This window comes from Sorex araneus, chromosome X (genome assembly GCF_027595985.1).
Source record: "Sorex araneus isolate mSorAra2 chromosome X, mSorAra2.pri, whole genome shotgun sequence".
Taxonomy (NCBI): domain Eukaryota; kingdom Metazoa; phylum Chordata; class Mammalia; order Eulipotyphla; family Soricidae; genus Sorex; species Sorex araneus.
Window position 1 is genome coordinate 363,345,174 of NC_073313.1, and position 18,378 is coordinate 363,363,551.

Genomic DNA, 18,378 nt, shown 5'->3' on the forward strand with positions numbered 1-18,378 from the left:
GCTCTTTAATAAATTGCATCCAAGTTCTTATAAATTTGTTCTTCAGAGAAAAAAGAAAGCATCTTACTCTTCTCTGATTCCTGCTAGTGTAAGAGAGCATGAATGATTTGAAAAGGAGACAGCTCAGAGAGGTGACTTCCCAGGAGGGGATGGTGAAGGCAGAGTAAAGATGATATACAGTTGATGAACCAACCTTAATACAGCATATAAAGCAATACTTAGCATGGCATTATTATCATGGAATTATTAGTTACTTTTACTGATTCTGTTATTTCAACAGAAATAATCAAAATTATTTCAATTTTGTTTCATAATAAGATCCTATTTGTATTTAGGAACATATCACTGTCACTGTCATCCCCTTGCTCATCGATTTGCTCGAGCGGGCACCAGTAATGTCTCCATTGTGAGACTTACTGTTACTGTTTTTGGCATATCAAATACGCCACAGGTAGCTTGCCAGGCTCTGCCGTGCAGGTGAGATACTCATGGTAGATTGTTAGGTTCTCCGAGAGGGGCAGAGAAATCGAACCCGGGACGGCTGCATGCAAGGCAAATGCCCTACCTGCTGTGTTATCTCTCCAGCGATTAGGAACATATAAAGAGATTTATAATATCCCAGATTTTAAAGATTTGATACAAGATAAATTGGAAGATGTTGAATGCGGGGGTCAGTTTAACTACCACTTTCCCTGTTTTTTTTTTCTTTTTTAATTGAATCGCCATGAGCTACAGTTACAAAGCTTTCATGACTGGGCTTCAGTCATACAATGCTTGAGCACCCATCCCTTCACCATTGCACATTTTCTACCACCAATGTTCCTAGTATCCTTCCCGCCACCCCACCCCATCCCACACTCCTGCCTCTGTGGCAGGTATCTTCCTTATTTTTGTCTGCTTTGGGGCACTATGATTTGCAATACAGATACTAAGAGGCCATCATGTTTGGTCCTTAGTCTACTTTTAGCACACATCTCCCATCCCAAGTGATCCCTCCAACCATCATTTACTTAGTGATCGCTTCTCCCACAGCATATGAGGTGTTTCCATACCGTGGAGCAATCTTCTGAGCCCTAGTCTACTGTCCTTAGGTCTTAGTCTCATTATGTTATTTTATATTCCACAAATGAGTGTATTTATTCTCTGTGTCTCTCTCTTTCTGACTCATTTCACTTAGCATGGTACTCTCCTTGAATTTCTTGAATTTGTCTTTTCTAACAGCTGCATAGTATTCCACTGTGTAGATGTACCAAAGTTTCTTAAACTAGTCATCTGTTCTCAGGCACTTGGGTTTTTTCCAGCTTCTAACTATTGTGAACAGTGCTGCAATAAACATACAAGTGGAGATGTTGTTTCTACTTTTTTTTTTTTTTGGATCCCCAGGGTATATTCCCAGAAGTGGGATTGTTGGGTCAATTTCTAGTTTTGGAGGAATGTCCATGTTGTTTTCCAAAAAGGCTTGACCAATTGGCATTCCCATCAACAATGAATGACAGTGCCTTTCTCCCCACATCCGCACCAGCGCTGGCTGTTCTTATTCTTTTTGATGTGTGCCAGTTTCTGACTACCATTGTCTCTGCATTCCACATCATTTCAGCTCTGTGGGAGGGGGCACCACTTAAGTGCTCACATTTTCTAGGAAGAAAAGGTAACATAAGTGATCTATGGTTTTAAAAGACTTGGTTCCTATCTCTGGCTGGGTTAGAACAGATCCTGTACATTGTAAGAAGTGCAACTGTGCATCTAAGATCTTAGATTCATTTTATGATTGTCAACACAGTTTTCTGGGGTATCAGAAAAGAACCAGTACGTTTTCAACTAGATTATTTTCTCGTGATAAGCACATGGCTCCAGCTACAGGATGACATGCTTTCACCTGTGCCACGTTGTATGGAAATTTAAAGATAATGTGCCCATGTCTTCCACTGAGATGGAGAGAATTCCACCCATGTAGATGAGCTCAGCATTAAAACTTACTTTTGGGGCCGGAGCTATAGCACAGCGGGGAGGGCATTTGCCTTGCACGTGGCTGACCCAGGTTCAATCTCTGGCATCCCATATGGTCCCCCAAGCACCACCAGGAATAATTCCTGAGTGCAGAGTCAGGAGTGACCCATGAGCAACATTGGGTGTGACCCTCAAACCCCCCCTCCAAAAAAAGGGGCAAAAATAAATGAAATGAAATTTGGAAATTAAATTTTCCATTTAAAAATGGAAATTAAATTTTCCATTTAAAAAAAACTTACTTTCATATTATTGAAGAAAGTGTTGTTTTCTCATTATTCCTGAGCATTTGCCTAAAAAGCTGACATGTTCCACTGACTAAAAAGAGGCTCTAGGAAACTATGTGCATTCTTTAGCAGCAGTTTCAGAAAGAATGGTTTTCTTTATTTTTCTCCTCCCCCCTCCCCGCCTTTTCTCTCCTTTAGACATTGAAGGTTGAAGTTTAAATTGTCAGTTGGAAAAAATGTAGTAAGATTGTAAAAAAAATAGATACTTCTTGTGGTTGAAGGGAATTGTAAGTTACCAAAAGATATAAAAGCTATTTCCTCTTTTCTCATTAAAGGTGCCTTTCTAGAAGATGACCATAGAGGACCTTCCAGATTTTCCATTAGAAGGACAGTCTTTGATTGGAAGATACCCTTTTTTATTTCCAGGATCAGAAACACCAGTTATCTTTTCCATTTCTGCAGCGCCAATGCCTTCGGACTGTGGTATGTTAAGTAGCTATATATATATATTTTTTTCTCTTTTTTTTTTTTTTTTGGATTTTGGGTCACAGTCAGCTGTGCTCAGGGCCTACTCCTGGTTCTGTGTTCGAGTATCACTCCTGGGGCACATCAGGGGAGCATATGAGTGCTGGGGATTAAAGCCAGGATGAACGTCTACAATGCAAGCGCCCTACTCATGCTATTGTCTCTCGGGCTCCTCCAGATATATTTTCTGTGCTCAGTGACTTGATCTCTGTCTTTAGGGCCTTTTTGTTCTTAGTTTTTCCTAAAGCTACTTGCTACAGTTTTTATAAAATTGCTAGTTTTCCTTTTTCCAAAATACAATTGCTTATTGCCTTTTCTGCCTCTTAAGCTAAACTCTTCATTTCTGCTGTCAGCATTTGTATTATGTAAAAATGTTCATTTTAAGCACCATGATGGATTTGGAGGATATTATTTTTAGAATTCAATGGTGCTTAGATATCTAGCATTCTTCTGCTATTGATGTATTTATTTCGGTTAAATAGACTGACTTGCTAAAATGCCATGTACTAAAAAAAAAAAAGAAAGATTTAAAAGGCCCGTGAACTAGCCAGGGTGCCAAGCCCGGCTGTCTCTGGAACACCAGGATCCTAGTGAACTAACCAAGTCTCTACTGCTTAAAAGATGGAAGTTTGGGTGACCATGTAACAAGTTATGTTTCAATATAGAAGGAAGCCTTAATTCAGGGTTGGTGCTGTCTTCCTTTGTAATGATCCATGCATACACAAATAAAATACGGCGAAATGTAAAAGTCCCTTACTTAGGCACAGAAAAGTGAGAAATCTTTCGATGGGATGTGGGAAATTAAAGTGCTTCATTGAAATTTCCTCTGAAACATGTACATTTAGACATTGTCTAGTTTTTAATCTATTTAGATTTATTTCCCCAAGGTCTTACTTTTGTGAGCTAGTTGAGAAAAGAAAATGAGGAGGTGCATCTGAGAGATTTGTTACATTTCTAATTTAGTTTAAGCTATACATGGCTGGAGTGTCATTTCAAATTGTCCTCTGTGGTAGAGCTCATGCCATTTTAAATATTAGTAGCTGTAAAATTATTGGACTGAGAATTTGTTTTTAGTAATATTCATCTGAGCAATTGCTTATCTCCAAGTATGACATTTTGGTATGTTCAGCTCCTGTAACAGCTTACCTCGCAGTCACTGCAAGTATTACAATAAAACCCACGCCTAGATCCTAGGAGCTATTAGCGGCTTTTATAGAAATGGACTGGGTTTATTTTCAGATAGAACAAAATCAGTTATGCAGGAAAAACCTTGAACTGAAGTACACTTTCTACCTTGCTAATGGCATCTGCCACATTCTGTCTTGAATTGTAATTGTCTAGTTTCCTTTCTGAGACTGTCGCTCTTTCGGATGGGATCACGGTCATGTTTCATTTTTACAGTAGACATGAGTGGCAGTAGTTCTGGGAACCTTTTATTCTTTTTTTGTTGTTATTTCCAACATTTGTTATGTTTTTTCCAAAGTGAGCTCACGGAGACGCTATTCTCCCTGCTTCAGAACTGAGAGATCCATCAAAACCTAGGATATGCACGAGAGCGGAGTAGGACTAACTTCTTAGATGAGAATCGGAATGATTTAGAACAGAATGAGATATAACCCAGATCTTCAACAACATAATGGTCCTGTGAGCCTAGAAAAAGGAAAGATGATGATGATAAAATATGCATTCCATTATGGACAGGCACCTTGCTATTTTTTTGAACCCAGATTTGAGTGTGTTTCTTGTAAATTTCATCTAAATGATGATAAAATCTACATTCCAGTATGGACAGGCACCTTGCTATATTTTTGAACCCAGACTTGAGTGTGTTTCTTGTAAATTTCATCTAAAACTGGGTTTTTGGTCTAATGGCTTCATCAAAAATTGATCTAGGGGTTAGAGCAATAGTACAGAGGCTATAGTGATTGCCTTGTATGTGGCTGACCAGGGTTTAGTCAATCCCTGGCACCCATATGGTCCCCTGTACCCTGCCAGGAATGATCCCTGGGCACAGAGCCATGAGTAAGCCCTGAACACCACTGGGTGTGCCACCCCTGCCTACCCAAAAAGCCAGGAAAAAATTACTATAAAATTTTATATATTTAGTATATAATTTAACAATAACTGCTCTTCATGTTCTTAGAGCGAGCAGACGCCATTAGGCTACACTAGCACGTGATGGACAAATGGAGACATTACTGACACCCGCTCGAGCAATTGATGAGCAATGGGATGACAGTGATACAGTGATGCAGTATATAATTATCATATATATACTTAAATAAGAATATTGATCACTTGTTTATAGGACATATAACTGATAATAGAATAAACATTGCATTGATTATGGTAGTAAACAATAGGAAAATTGAAATGTCTCCATAGAGGAATGGATAGGACATGTTATATTAGAATGGACTTTATGTTCAGCTAATAAGTGAATTAGGTTTCTATCATCAATTCATAAGGATAGGTCTCAAATAATTATGGCCATGCAACTATCAACATTTGAAACAGTACTAGTTATTATTTCTGAACACTTATGTAAGTGCAAAAGTATATAAATAATGCCCTCTACAACATTCATAGTTTCAGATAGCTGCTTCTTTGGGGAGCAAGAAAAGTGGCGCAAGAACAGACACTGGAAGGAGTTTCAGCCTTTTCTTTAAGACTTTACCAATTTCCAACTAAATAAAACTGGTGCATGAAGAATTGGTGCACTGGTCAAGGCACTTGCCTGGTGCATGACTGGCATGGATTCAGTCCCTGGCACCACACGTGGTCCTCTGAACCTAGCCAAGGGTGATTCCGGAGTGCTGAGTCAGGAGCAAGCCCTGACCACCACCAGATATGGCCCCCAAACCAAAAACCAAAACCAAAACCAAGGGCGAAAGGCAATGCTAACGCTTGATCATTGTGTCGGTGGATGTATGTGATATGTTTGCTATCACTTTTCCCTTCAAAATGTTTACACAGTTTTCTGTTATAAAGATTGAAACGCAATGGGAGAAAAGTCAAGTGCAAAAATCAATAAAGCAATATGCAAATGAATTATTGAGGCACATTTAAAGAACACTGAAGCATGGGGAGCTTACGGAGACACTTCCCGTTCCTAAATAAAAAGGAAAAATACTCAAAGCTTTCCGCATTCAAATTCTCCAAGAACACTTACTGACCCTCGCTGCAATTCTAATCCAAATCTCACCAGCATTTCTTTGTGGAAGGAGACACACAAAACGAGTCTCCTCTTCATCTGCACCAGTTTCTCAAGCAGTAACGCAAATAGGGACCACCGAGGGCGCTTATTAGGTTGTAGAGCCTTGCCCTGCAAGTCTCAGGAGGGAGGCTCTGGGAGTGTGTGTGTGTGTGTGTGTGTGTGTGTGTGTGTGTGTGTTCCTTTCTAACAAGCTCCCAGTGATGCCATTGCTATTAGTAAGAACCACACTTTGAATAGCAAAGATCTAGGAAGGAAGAAACGTTTGAACCAAGGATAATGGCCAGAATGGCAGGGATTGGGATGGAGCACAGCCAGTGAAGACCCACATACAATGTGTCAGCATCGCTTTTATTGCCAGTGGCGGCATTGACAATAGCAAGAGCTCTCGACTGTAATAATCATAATATGCTACTCTTACTAAGAGTTTACTAGGCGCTGGTACTTCTCTATGTATTTTCTTTATTGAATTCTCACAACTGTCAGGTGAGGTAGGTCCTACTATCCTTCTCATTTTACCAAAGAAACAAAGGGACAGAGAGAAAAAGTCATTTGTCCAAGTTCTCCCAATTGGTAAGAGATTGAATCAGGGTTAAATTTGGATGAATCTAAACTTCACTGTGTCCTGCACAGGAGCAAATTTAACTGCATACAAAATTTAAGCTTTAAAATGGAGCAAAAAGGAAAAAAAAATAATGAGGAGCCAGTTATCTGAAGGAAATAGATGAAATGTGGCTTTCAACACACTAGAGTCAGTGAGGGCTGTGACCCCCTCAGAGACAGATAGCTGTCACAGCTGCCTCGAGAGGCCCCGGGCCACAGCCCTGCAAACTTTCCCAAGCTGCAGAGACAGAGCTGAGAGGCCTGAGAAATCCGGACAGTTGGGGGTCCCCAGCAGGGTCTCAGAGAAGAGATGCAAGGCTAGAGAACTCTAGAGGTCTGGGCTGGTCCCCCGGTGGAAGATAGCTGGGGTAAGGGAAGGAAGCGCCCTGAAGCCCAGGGACCTGTGCCCAAATCCTCGCCATCTTGTCTGTTACTGCCAATACATTTATTTGATGACTGTTCATCACCTTCCTTTGTGCCTTTTTTATTTCCAACAGAGTTTTCTTTCTTTGATCCAAATGATACATCATGCCAGGAAATTCTCTTTGACCCCCAGACTTCTGTATCAGAATTATTTGCCATTTTAAGGCAGTGGGTCCCACAGGTCCAGCAAAACATCGACATCATTGGAAATGAGGTAAGGAACCCTCAGTGCAGACCTTGCGTTGATAAGGTTAGTGGCATTTACTTTGTCCCCTTACTGGAAACACAGTGATGAGGCAGAGGCTTTTAAGAGTCTGGTGTTTGTTTGCTCCAGGTAATTCTGGGTTTTTCACAGAGCAGTGAGTTAGTTTTGTGCATTCTTGCTGATTTTTCTCATGCTTCTCCTTTTTGGATTCTGAATTCTGACATTACAGAATCTCGGGAAGAACAGGTCTTTTTCGGATTCCTGTTCTTTGTGTCAGGCATCAAACCCGGGACCTCCTGCAGGCGAGGCATGTGCTCTTACCACCCACCAAGCCACATTCATTTTCCTGACTTTAAGAACTCCATTTCCTAAGAAGACCACTGTCATCATGCTTTACCTATGGGGTTTGATTTGCGGAAGGTCTCAGCTTAAGTACAATTTTGGAAACCTCTTGGTTAATTTTGCAGGAAGGATAGTAGAATAACTGGGCTCCTTAAATAGCCTCTTGTCAGGTGATAGGAAGAGTGAGGCTACATTCCTCCGCCCCAATATACACCTACTAGAAAGGGGATTTTGCTTCTCCTTGGAGAGGTTAAGGAGTCTAGTGGGAGTGACAGCGTGCCTTGAAATACCCTCAGAAGAATTTCCTTCAGTCAGGTGCCAAGTTCAGTGTCATTATTGTCACTGGGGGCAGAGTTAAAATCTTTACATTTTTAAAAATTTTTGGGGGGTGGGGTGGGGTGGGAACACTCCTAGCTGTGCTCAGAGCTCAGGGATCACACTTGGTGGGACTTGGGGGAAATTTGTGATGGAAGCCCAGGGTGTAACCTGGGTTAGCCACATGCAAGGCAAGTGCTCTGTCCACTGTATCATCTCTCCACCCCCCAGATCTGTCCTAAGAGGACAGGAAACCCTTTGGCAGGAGTGGACCAAGTGAGGTGGAGTGCTCATACTCTGCATGCACAGACCCCCACTTAGTCCTCATGCCCACCTCCCTTCCCCCCTCAGCCGGCTCCCACCCTCCCTCCACACGAAAAAGAGAAGCCAGGTTTAATTATCCATACCTAACCATAATTCTCCTTGGGACCTCTGCAAGTAAGACTGTTCTGTAACTCCCCGGCACTGGGTTGTAATTTGCTGACTTCCGGCGGAAATCCTACAGTCTCTGGGCGGTTCGGAGTCTTTTTGTTTGTATGTTTTGGTTTTGGGGGTGCCAGACCCAGCGGTGCTCAAGGCTTACTCCTGGCACTGTGCTCAGGGATCACTCCTGGTGGAGCTGAGGGTTGGGGTGGGGGGCCGTGTGCGGCGCTGGGAACTGAACAGAACTGAACCTGGGTTGTCCATGCACAAGGCGAGCCCCTGAACCCCTGTCCCATCTCTCCGGGCCCTGGTTTGCAGATCCTGAAGAGAGGCTGCAATGTGAACGACAGAGACGGATTGACAGACATGACTCTCTTACACTACACCTGCAAGTCGGGGGCCCACGGGATCGGTGAGTCTGCGGCCAGTTCGTCCATGCTGTGTGCGTGTGATCTCTGTTTATGCTGAGCAGAGGCCTGGGCCAGCCCCCAGCTGATGATGGTAGGGCCCCCCCAAACCATGCCCCTCTGCCTCTGTTTTGCAAGGGGCCTTTCTACCTCGTGCCACCTCCCAACTTGTCTGGAGCATGTTCTTGCTGGCCCCTGGGCTTGTGGGAGTAACTGTCAACATCTCAGAACCTTCCTAAGCGTTTGTGGCAGTGATGGATGGTTCAGGGCCAGTTTGGGCATCCTAGTCAGACGAGCTGCGGTCTCGGGGCTCAAAGGGCCTGGTCCTGTGTGTATGATGTTTGTGCGCATTTTCCACAGTCTGTTTTATTCTGAGTGTTTTCATTATATGGACTCACTTCTCTCGCTTCTCTCCGTGCTGTGATTCTGTCTTCCTGATGAGTTCACCAACAGCTTATGTTCCTCGTGGTGGAAAATCTTAGGTTTTTTTTTTTTGGTAATTTACCATAAATTGATGCTTTAGTATAATTAAAAAAGGAATTTGTAATAGAAAAAATGATGTAGCAGTTTAAACTCTAGGCTCAACTATATATTTTTTTCCAAAAGGAGTCACTTACATTTTAGATGTTTAATTCCAAAGAAGTGATTATTTGTGGAAATGAAAAGAGTTTGAAAATACTCTGCCTGCAGGTGGGTTTTAGCAGTGGGTCACATGGCCGGACCCAGCACGGCGCTTTTAATAGCCTTATAGTATTTTAGTACAGGACGGCTCTGGTTCATAATCTAACCAGCTTCTTCTTTTACTGATCTTAAAAGTTTAATAAAACTTTGATATTCATTGCTACTGAGGCAACATAGTTACAACAGTGTTAACTCTGTCCTCTAAGTAATCCTTCCAGACACCAACAAGGTTTAGTGTTGTGCGTGAAACCCGGAGGTATTTCAGTGCAAAGATAACGTTAATGTGTGTGTGTCCACCATCAGGGTACCGTCCCCACGGCCCTCCCCAGTCTCCTGTCACTTCCTGTTTGTCTCTTTCTCCTCCTTCCCTGTAGTCTCTTTCTCCCCAACTTGGTTGCCTCACTGGTGTTGTCAAAATCCAAGAAATACAGAATTAATTTTAATTTCTGGGGTCACTTTCTGGGCCACATTGGTGATACTTAGCCAGGGCTGAAGCCTGGGACTCCTGCACCCAGAGCATACGCCCTAGCCCGCGGAACTGTGTTCCCAGCAAGCCTGTCTTTTTCTTTTTGAACTTGTCAGTTCTATCAATTTTTTTTTGCAATTAGGTGGCTGGGAATGTATATCATTAGAGCTTAATGTTTCTTTGCTCAAGTTTACCTGTAACCTTGCAGCAGACTTCTTGCGAGCGCAGGGTTCGTGGCTGGTGTCAGTGGAGGGGGCCTTGTGGTTTTTGTAAGTGAAGCAGAGGTTAGTCGTCCACTGGGGCTTAACATTTGAGCTGAAGAAAAATAACCTGGAAATCCTTCCTTAGGTGATGTGGACACCGCGGTAAAGTTTGCCACTCAGCTGATTGAGCTGGGCGCAGACGTCAGTTTGCGGAGCCGCTGGACCAATATGAATGCTTTGCACTACGCCGCTTACTTTGATGTTCCTGAGCTTATCAGAGTGATTTTGAAGACATCGAAACCCAAAGGCACGTGCTACCAGCTCATTGTTTCATATTATAAATAAACTTTTTATTTGTGTTATGAAAGTAGAACCCAACAACATTTTTCTTGTTTCTAAACTAGTTTGTTCCTTATAAGCCTCCATCCCATCTCCTCCCCAACCTCTTTCCTGGAAATAGTTTTAAATTTACTTATTGAAGATTAATTGCTGGACTTTTGCAAAAGGCTTAGTAGAATGAGAAACAAAAGAGTGTTACCTAGCTTTTTCATATATCTGCAAATTCCCCAGGATAGCATGGGTTTTATAATGTATAATTGAATTTGTGTTCTGTCTTCTTCTTTTTTATTTAAATAGGCAGAAATAAAGCAATAAAGTCTTTAGAGTTAAGCCTTGAAATCATAAAAGAATTTTTTTTTTGCTTTTTGGGTCACACCTGGCAATGCACGGGGGTTACTTCTGGCTCTGCACTCAGGAACCACTCCTGGTGTTGCTTGGGGCATCATATGGGATGCTGGGAATCGAACCTGGGTTGGCCGCATGCAAGGCAAATGCCCTACCTGCTGTGCTATCGCTCCAGCCCCCATAAAAGAAAATATTGTCCTAAGAAAATAATGGGTTAAAATAATTATGTGAAGATTTTGTTGCACTGTGAAATGATATTTTATTGGGCTGGTTTAAGTCCCATAAATGGTCAATAAAGCCCATTTCTGTACTCCACCCACCCCATGAAAACCAACCTGCCTCCTTTTATGTGATAATAGTAAAATTAGTGACTATATTTCTGGTGTTTTCTTGCAGATGTGGATGCCACTTGCAGCGACTTTAATTTTGGAACAGCACTGCATATTGCTGCATCTAATTTGTGTGCAGGAACTGTGAAATGCTTATTGGAGCATGGGGCAAACCCTGCATTTCGGGTAAGAGAGTAACAGAAATGGGAAAGGTTCTGAGAGAATTGCAATGTCTGACATTATATCCAAGGAGAGAGTTGAGTCTGGATGTTGTTATAAAACGGAGTTTTGAGCAAATAATCTGTATTTTTATGCCTCATGTTGCGTAATGGTGATAAACTTCATCTCAAACAGATGGGAGATGCAGCAGCTCCAGTCCTCGTGTGCTGTGAAGACTTACGAGATGTATTTCACTTGGCGAGTAAAATATGCATTAAAGTGTCAGCATTCTTCCAGTGTTTAGGCTTCAGATACATTATGAAAAGGCTGGAGCGATAGCACAATGGTAGGATGTTCGCCTTTCATGCAGTGGACCCGTGTTTGATTCCTCTGCCCCTCCCGGAGAGCCCGGCAAGCTACCGAGAGTATTGTGCCCGCATGGCAGAGCCTGGCAAGCTACCCATGGCGTATTTGATATGCCAAAAACAGTAACAATAAGTCTCATAATGAGAGACATTACTGGTGCCCGCTTGAGTAAATCAATGAGCAACAGATGACAGTGACAGTGACAGAATTTAAATAAAATGCCAGATATCAAGTTATATTTCTATATTAAGTCCAATGTTCAATTACTTTGGAAAACTTTTTTTAAAATTATCACAGGCAGTTTAAAAATTGCACATGTAAGAGTGAACTAAACCTTTGCAAATTAAAGAAAAAAAATTAAGTCTTTATGGTAATACTACCGATATACAAAGTTAACGCACAGGATAGCGTCATAATCTTTGAGTCCCTTGCTATTTCGTTTTCTTTGTGAAAGATCCCCTTGCTGCCCTTCTTCCTTGTCTGATACCAGCCACCTCCTCGGGGAGAATCCTACTTGGGTCGCTTCTTTCTCTCGAAGGGATTGGGAGGATGTGTGAGGAAACCATTTCCCTCCTCCTCTCCCTCCTTTCCTTTCCCTCTCCCAGCTCCTGCTTCTCCTTCTCCCCTTTGAGGCTTCTCTTTCTGTTTAACCTCCTGGTATAGTTCATCCTTCTTCTCACCCTCCCTTCATCTTCCCTCTCCTACCCACCCTACTCCACCCTACTGTACCCTACCCTACCGTCTCCTACCCCACCCCACCCCCTCCTACCCTACATGACTCTACTTCCCTACACCTACAACAGATTAAAAGTCTTTGTCATGTGGTCTGGGAGGAAGATTGACTAGGAAGCCGGCAGGTTTTCTCTCCTGTGTTCATGTGGGTGTGTTATTATTGGGGGGGGCGGGTATAGGATGCCATGGGCATCACACAGGAGGACCGTCTGCCTGAGCCTTGGGACGGTTTCCTGGCAAGAGTGATGCTGGCTGCTTAAACGTCGGTGAGAATGACTGGGTGTAGGGAGCAGGAGAGAACAGAAGGAGGAACACACACCAAGCTATGAGGTGCTTGTTCATGCTGGATGGCAAAGGGGATTGGCACTGTTTTGGAAAACTCACTGGCAGAACCCCATGAGCAGGGATTTGTTTTTCTTTTTTTGCTTTTTGAAATTTTTTTTTGTTTTTCATTTTTGCTACCTGTGAAATTACAAAGTGACTCACGATTAGGTTTCAGGGGTCTGATGTGTCAACACTGATCCCTTCACCAGGGTCCACTTCCCCCCACCACTGTCCCCACCTCCAATCTTTTCCCCACCCACCAGTCTGCTTCTACAAGAGGTGCTTTTTTTTTTTTCAGTGTGGTTTACAAGTCTATTGGTGAGAGGGTTTCATATCTAACATTTTACCACCTTTCAGCACCACTGCCTCCTCCTGGGTGAATGCATCCTTCCACCATAGATCTTGTCTCTTCCCTGTCCAATCCCTCGGCCCCCCTCAAAATGGTGCGTTTCCTACTGAATACCAGTTCTCACATTCTTTTTTTAAATTAATTATTTATTTAATTGAATCACCATGTGGAAAGTTACAGAGCTTTCAGTCTTAAGTCTCTGTTATACAATGCTCAACACCCATACCATCAACAGTGCACATTTTCCACCACCAGGAGCCCCAGTATACCTCCTCCCACCCCACCCCCGTCTGTATAGCTGATAGATTTCACTTTACTTTGATTACCTTCAATATTTCAACAGAAAACTCACTATTATTGTTTGGGGTTTCCCCCCAAAGTCAGACCTGCTGAAAAGGAACCATTTGATAACGTTTTACATTGCTGACAATTAAGAGATATGAGGTCGCGCGGCTGCACGGATTTGGATTTCTCTATTTTAGTAACAAAGTCCAGGGGAATTTCTGCCAGAAATTGCATCACTGCAAGCTTTTACTTCCCTTTTTGTGGTGCTCATAAGATAGAAAAGCCGAGAGAGAACAACCCTTCCCCCCTGGTGCCGCATGGGTCAGTGGCTCAGTTCACAGTCTAGAGACATTTCTTCGAGCTGCTGGTGCCCAAAGTAGTTTTGTTGGCCTCTGGGACCATGCTCATGCAGCAGTGGAAAGGCCACACACGTGTGGCCACTGCGCTTAAATCTTGGCGGAGGGCAGGGCCAGTACCACCCACAACCTGGGATCTCCCGCACGTCCCATTTCTGCCGGCTTGGCTCATACCTCTATTTTGTGCTCAAAAAGCGGTGATCGCCATTCTGTGCTCGGATAGGGAAGACTGAGAGAGAGCAACCCTTCCCCCCTGGTGCCGCATGGGGCAGTGACTCATTTCACAGTCTAGAGACATTTCTTCAAGCTGCTTGTGCCCAAAGTAGTTTCGGTGGCCTCTGGGATCATGCTCATGCAGCAGCAGAAAGGCCCAGTTCTCACATTCTTTTTTCCATTGCCTTTGGGTATTCGTTATTCCCCCTTTCTGTTTCTTTATATCCTGCACAAGAGAGAGATCATTCTGTGCTGGTCTCTCTTCCTCCGCTAACTTCACTTGGCAGGATACTCTCCAGGTCCCTCCATATAGTCGCAAATTGCTTGACTTTATTTTTTCTTACGGCTGAGTAATATTCCATAGTGTCTGTGTACCAAAGTTTCTTTAATCAGTACTAATTAATATCAAAGATGTATAAAACTGGTAAACTTCACAAGAAAAATAAGTCCCTTTCCATCAAAAAATGGAGATAATATTTTGAATTTAGTAAGATCTGTGAGGTAGGTGTGCCTTCGGGCAAAGTTCCCAATTCAGGTCAGAAATAAAAACAATTATACTATATCTTGAAGGGTAATACTTTTAAAAAGAATGCTTAACATATAAGTAAGACTAGCCCTTGGACCATGCTCTGATAACTATTTTACAAGAAAATGGAATTTTGTATTTAATGGCAAAAGTGCCATCTTATGTTAGCATGGCATCAGTAATAAAATACTATTTTATTATTATTAAATATTTTTTTCTATGAAGTTTATTTTTTTGGAAAAGGGTATCCCCGAATAGTGGTCCCTACCACTCCTGGCTCTGTGCTCAGGGGCCACACCTGGTAATCCCTGGGGGAACATACATGGTACCCGGGGTACCATATGGATGTCAGGATTCAAACAGGGGTCACAGATGCAGCCACGGGCTGGGCAAGCTCCTTATCTCTCCAGTCCTAGTATTTTATTTCCCTTTGGGGCCATACCCAGGACTTATTCCTGGTGGTACAGTGTACCTTGCCAGGGATGGGGCCCTAGTTCACGACATACATGGCAGGTGCCTACCTACAGTACTATCTCTCCGCATACCGGCCCCCGCCCCCCGTTATCTTTCTTAACAGAAGTTTTAGTTGCTAAATTTTATAGAAATTAATAGAAGTATATAACTTAACCCAGAAAGGGAGGACTTACAAATGCAAAGTAAAGTATTTATTGCAACTGTAACTTACAACCCATCAGTGCAAAAATAAAAAAAAAACCCTCCCCCCTTTAGGAGTTAGGTATATCAGCAGTGTTAAGGAGTGGTAGAGGTGAGTGTCTAAACCACAGAATTAGTGAGACTGGAATCATGAGACTCAAGCTTTACCAAGCAAACTTACAAAGGTGCCTTTCAAGATGACAGCTTGGGGAGGGAACCTGGGGACACTGGTGGAGGGAAGTGGACATCAGTGGTAGGGTTGGTGCTGGAACTCTGTGTGTCTAAAACTCAGCAGTGAATGACTCTGTAAAGCATAGTGTTCTAATAAAACAAAATTAAAAAAAAATCCTCTCCCCTTTATTTTATAGAAGTGCTGTACATATTTTCATTATATTTTATGCTTTTATCTTGGAAATGTATTAACATAATCCATCCATCACCATCCCAGAAATTTTATAATGCACCTTTCTGCCACATTTTCACTTGGGGCCACATGAATGTGAATTTTAAGGACACACCCCTCCGCCTCTCCAAATTAGGAGTCATTTGCAAACTTTTAGTAGAGTGTTCTTGTTTTTCCCCATATGAATCATTTAAAGCTAATTCTTAGTGCGGTAGAAAAGGGAAAATATTTCTCAACAGAGAACCCTGATTTTCAATGAAAAGATGATCTATGGGAATAGTCATACAGTAAGTTTTCGGGTTAGGAAGCACAGGTGAGAGACTTCTGGGGGAAGGAGAGACAGGTTGGGAGAGTGGGCTCCACCTGTCCCAGGAGGGGTGGTCAGTGCTCATCTCTGCAGTAGCTGCACACGGGACTCTGGGCCCTGCATTCATCTCCTCCTGCTGACTTTTCCTAACTGGGAAACAGCCAGTGTCAGTCCTGTTTTATTTGGTTGGTTGGTGGCCATCGTCTCTCCGGCTACCATGTCAGTTTTTAGCGGGTGAGCCTTTTGATCTGTCTTATCCACAAATAGATTTGGTTCTCAGTAACGGGAACCAAATGAGACCATTGCCATAACCGTACCTTGTTTATGTGGACACCATACAAATGTCCGGGGGCTTAGCACGGACCGTTTGAACCTCCTGCCATGCAGATTCCAGTCTCCTCTGTGTGGTGTCCTGGACCCTAGCTCAGGAGTCGAAGGATCAAGCCTAGTTCCTGTTCCTGGAACTGGAGTCATTGCAGGGGTCGAGGATGGGCGGCCGTCACGGGGCGGCCTGTGGGTTGGTGGGGGGCTGTCCCTCCAGGCTGGGGAAGGCCCCTGGTTTCTGCCTCCAAGCTGACCTTCTGTTAGCCTGTGCAGCCTCCCCGCCTTTGCACTGCTCTTCCTGGGGTCTGGAATGCTTTCCCCAGCCTAACCCACCTGGTATCCCTCATCCCATGGGTCTCCACTTGGATGCATTTTGCCGCAAGACCCACCTGGACCACTCTGTGTCCACCCAGCGCTGGCCCAGTTCCCTGCACTCATTCCTCTCCCTGCCCCGGTGCACTCGGAGCACGTGGACTGCATTTCCCCGCCTGTGTCTCTAGCCTGCCTCTCCCAGTTGACCGTGTGCTCTGCCATGGCAGACGGGCTTCTGTCTCTATCACTCACCTGGAATGTTGTGTGGCGTGCCGTGGAGGTTCATATATGCAAATATGTAAATATATATATATATCTGTAAATAATTTGTGAATTTGTAAACAAATCAATGATGGTGAATTCATTAATAATCCCCCCCACCGATTTTTTCCCCCTTGGGTAGAGCACTTAAGTGAACAGGAAATGAAGGTTCTTCTCTTGATTCGTAGAACGACAAAGGGCAGATCCCTGCTGATGTGGTCCCCGACCCCGTGGAGATGCCCTTGGAGATGGCCGATGCTGCCGCCACCGCCAAGGAAATCAGGCAGATGCTGTGTGACGCCGCACCCCTGGCCTGGGACCTCTCGAGACTCACGCTGCCCGGCTGTGACCGCGGCCCCAGCAAGGCCATGCTCACGTCCCTCGGCCTCAAGCTGGGGGATCGAGTGGTAATCGCAGGACAGAAGGTACAGTGCATCACTATTTTTTTTAATTGAATCATGATGGGATACAGTTACAAAGCTTTCCTGTTTGAGTTTCAGTCACAATGATCGAACACCCATCCCTCCACCAGTGCACATTCTCCACCACCAATGTCCCCAGTATCCGCCACTTTCCCATCCCTCTCCCTGCCTTAATTACAGACAATTCCTCCCTACTCTCTCTCTCCTTTTGGACATTATTGTTTGCAATACAGATACTGAGAGGCCATCATGTTTGGTCCTTTACCTACTTTCAGCACACATCTCCCATCCCGAATGATTCCTTAGTTATCTCTTCCCTATGCCAGCTACCTTCTCCCTCAGCTCATGAGGCAGGCTACCAACTAAGGAGCAATATTCCTGGCACTGTGTCTGTCCTTGGGTGTCAATATCATATTATGTTATTTTATTTCACAAATGAGTGCAGTCCTTCTATATCTGTCCCTTTCTTTCTGTCTTATTTCACTTAGCATGATACTCTCCATGACCATCCACTTATAAGCAAATTTCATGACTTCATCTTTCCTAACAGCTGCATAGTATTCCATTGTGTAGATATACCAAAGTTTCTTTAACCAGTTGTCTGTTCTCGGCACTCAGGTTGTTTCCAGATTCTGGCTATTGTGAACAGTAGTGTGTCACTCTTGGAAACTGTGTCCTTGGCTTGTGTGCCAAGGGCACAGGTCCTCTGGTCACGTTTGAGTCTTTTGTTTTGAAAGCATCAGTGTGTAGGGGACAGAGGCATTTCTGGGACACAGGACGCTGGGCTGCTCCTACCTGCGAGGTAACCTTTGCACAACCATGAAGCCTTCTTGATCTGAATGGGGAAGTGTGGCAGGGATCTGCCGTGTGAACTTTGGGACCCCAGATAAGTTCCCCAGCCGGGAGTTCCCCACCCTGGCTGTCTTCCCCGTAACTCTCGGAGAAGTGTTTTCTCCCACTCCCAGGAACGGGGCAAGGAGATGCTCAACCTCTCTGGGTGTTTAGCTTCACACTCTGTCCCCACCACACACACACACACCTAGAGGTACTGAAGGTACTATTTTAATATGATAATAAGAGGACTTCCTGCCCTTCTCAAGGTGTGCACAGTGCCTTTTTCTTCATGGCTGGGTTTTCCCTTGGTATCATTAGATACCATTTCTCTCTTTCTCTCTCTGTCTCTTTCTCTCTGTCTCTGTCTCTGTCTTTCTCTCTCTTCTCCCTGTATTGAAGGACTGAGGGGTCTTGTCTAAGGATGCAAGGGATCAAACCCAGGTTTGCTTTCTGCGATGGAAGCGCCCTACCCACTCTACTATCTCTCCAACCCCAGAAAA

At 43.7% G+C, this 18,378-nt stretch overlaps 1 protein-coding gene across 2 annotated transcripts in view; it reads left to right on the forward strand.

Moving 5' to 3' along the window:
- Positions 1-18,378, forward strand: part of CLIP4 (CAP-Gly domain containing linker protein family member 4) — a 66,749-nt gene that overhangs the window by 4,500 nt on the left and 43,871 nt on the right. For both annotated transcript variants that reach the window (XM_055120985.1, XM_055120986.1), the window contains exons 2-7: positions 2,567-2,714; positions 7,071-7,210; positions 8,600-8,693; positions 10,184-10,345; positions 11,119-11,237; positions 16,811-17,047. In XM_055120985.1, the coding sequence (XP_054976960.1) occupies positions 2,582-2,714; positions 7,071-7,210; positions 8,600-8,693; positions 10,184-10,345; positions 11,119-11,237; positions 16,811-17,047 (885 nt within the window). In that variant the 5' untranslated portion in view covers positions 2,567-2,581. The remainder of the gene's footprint in view (positions 1-2,566; positions 2,715-7,070; positions 7,211-8,599; positions 8,694-10,183; positions 10,346-11,118; positions 11,238-16,810; positions 17,048-18,378) is intronic.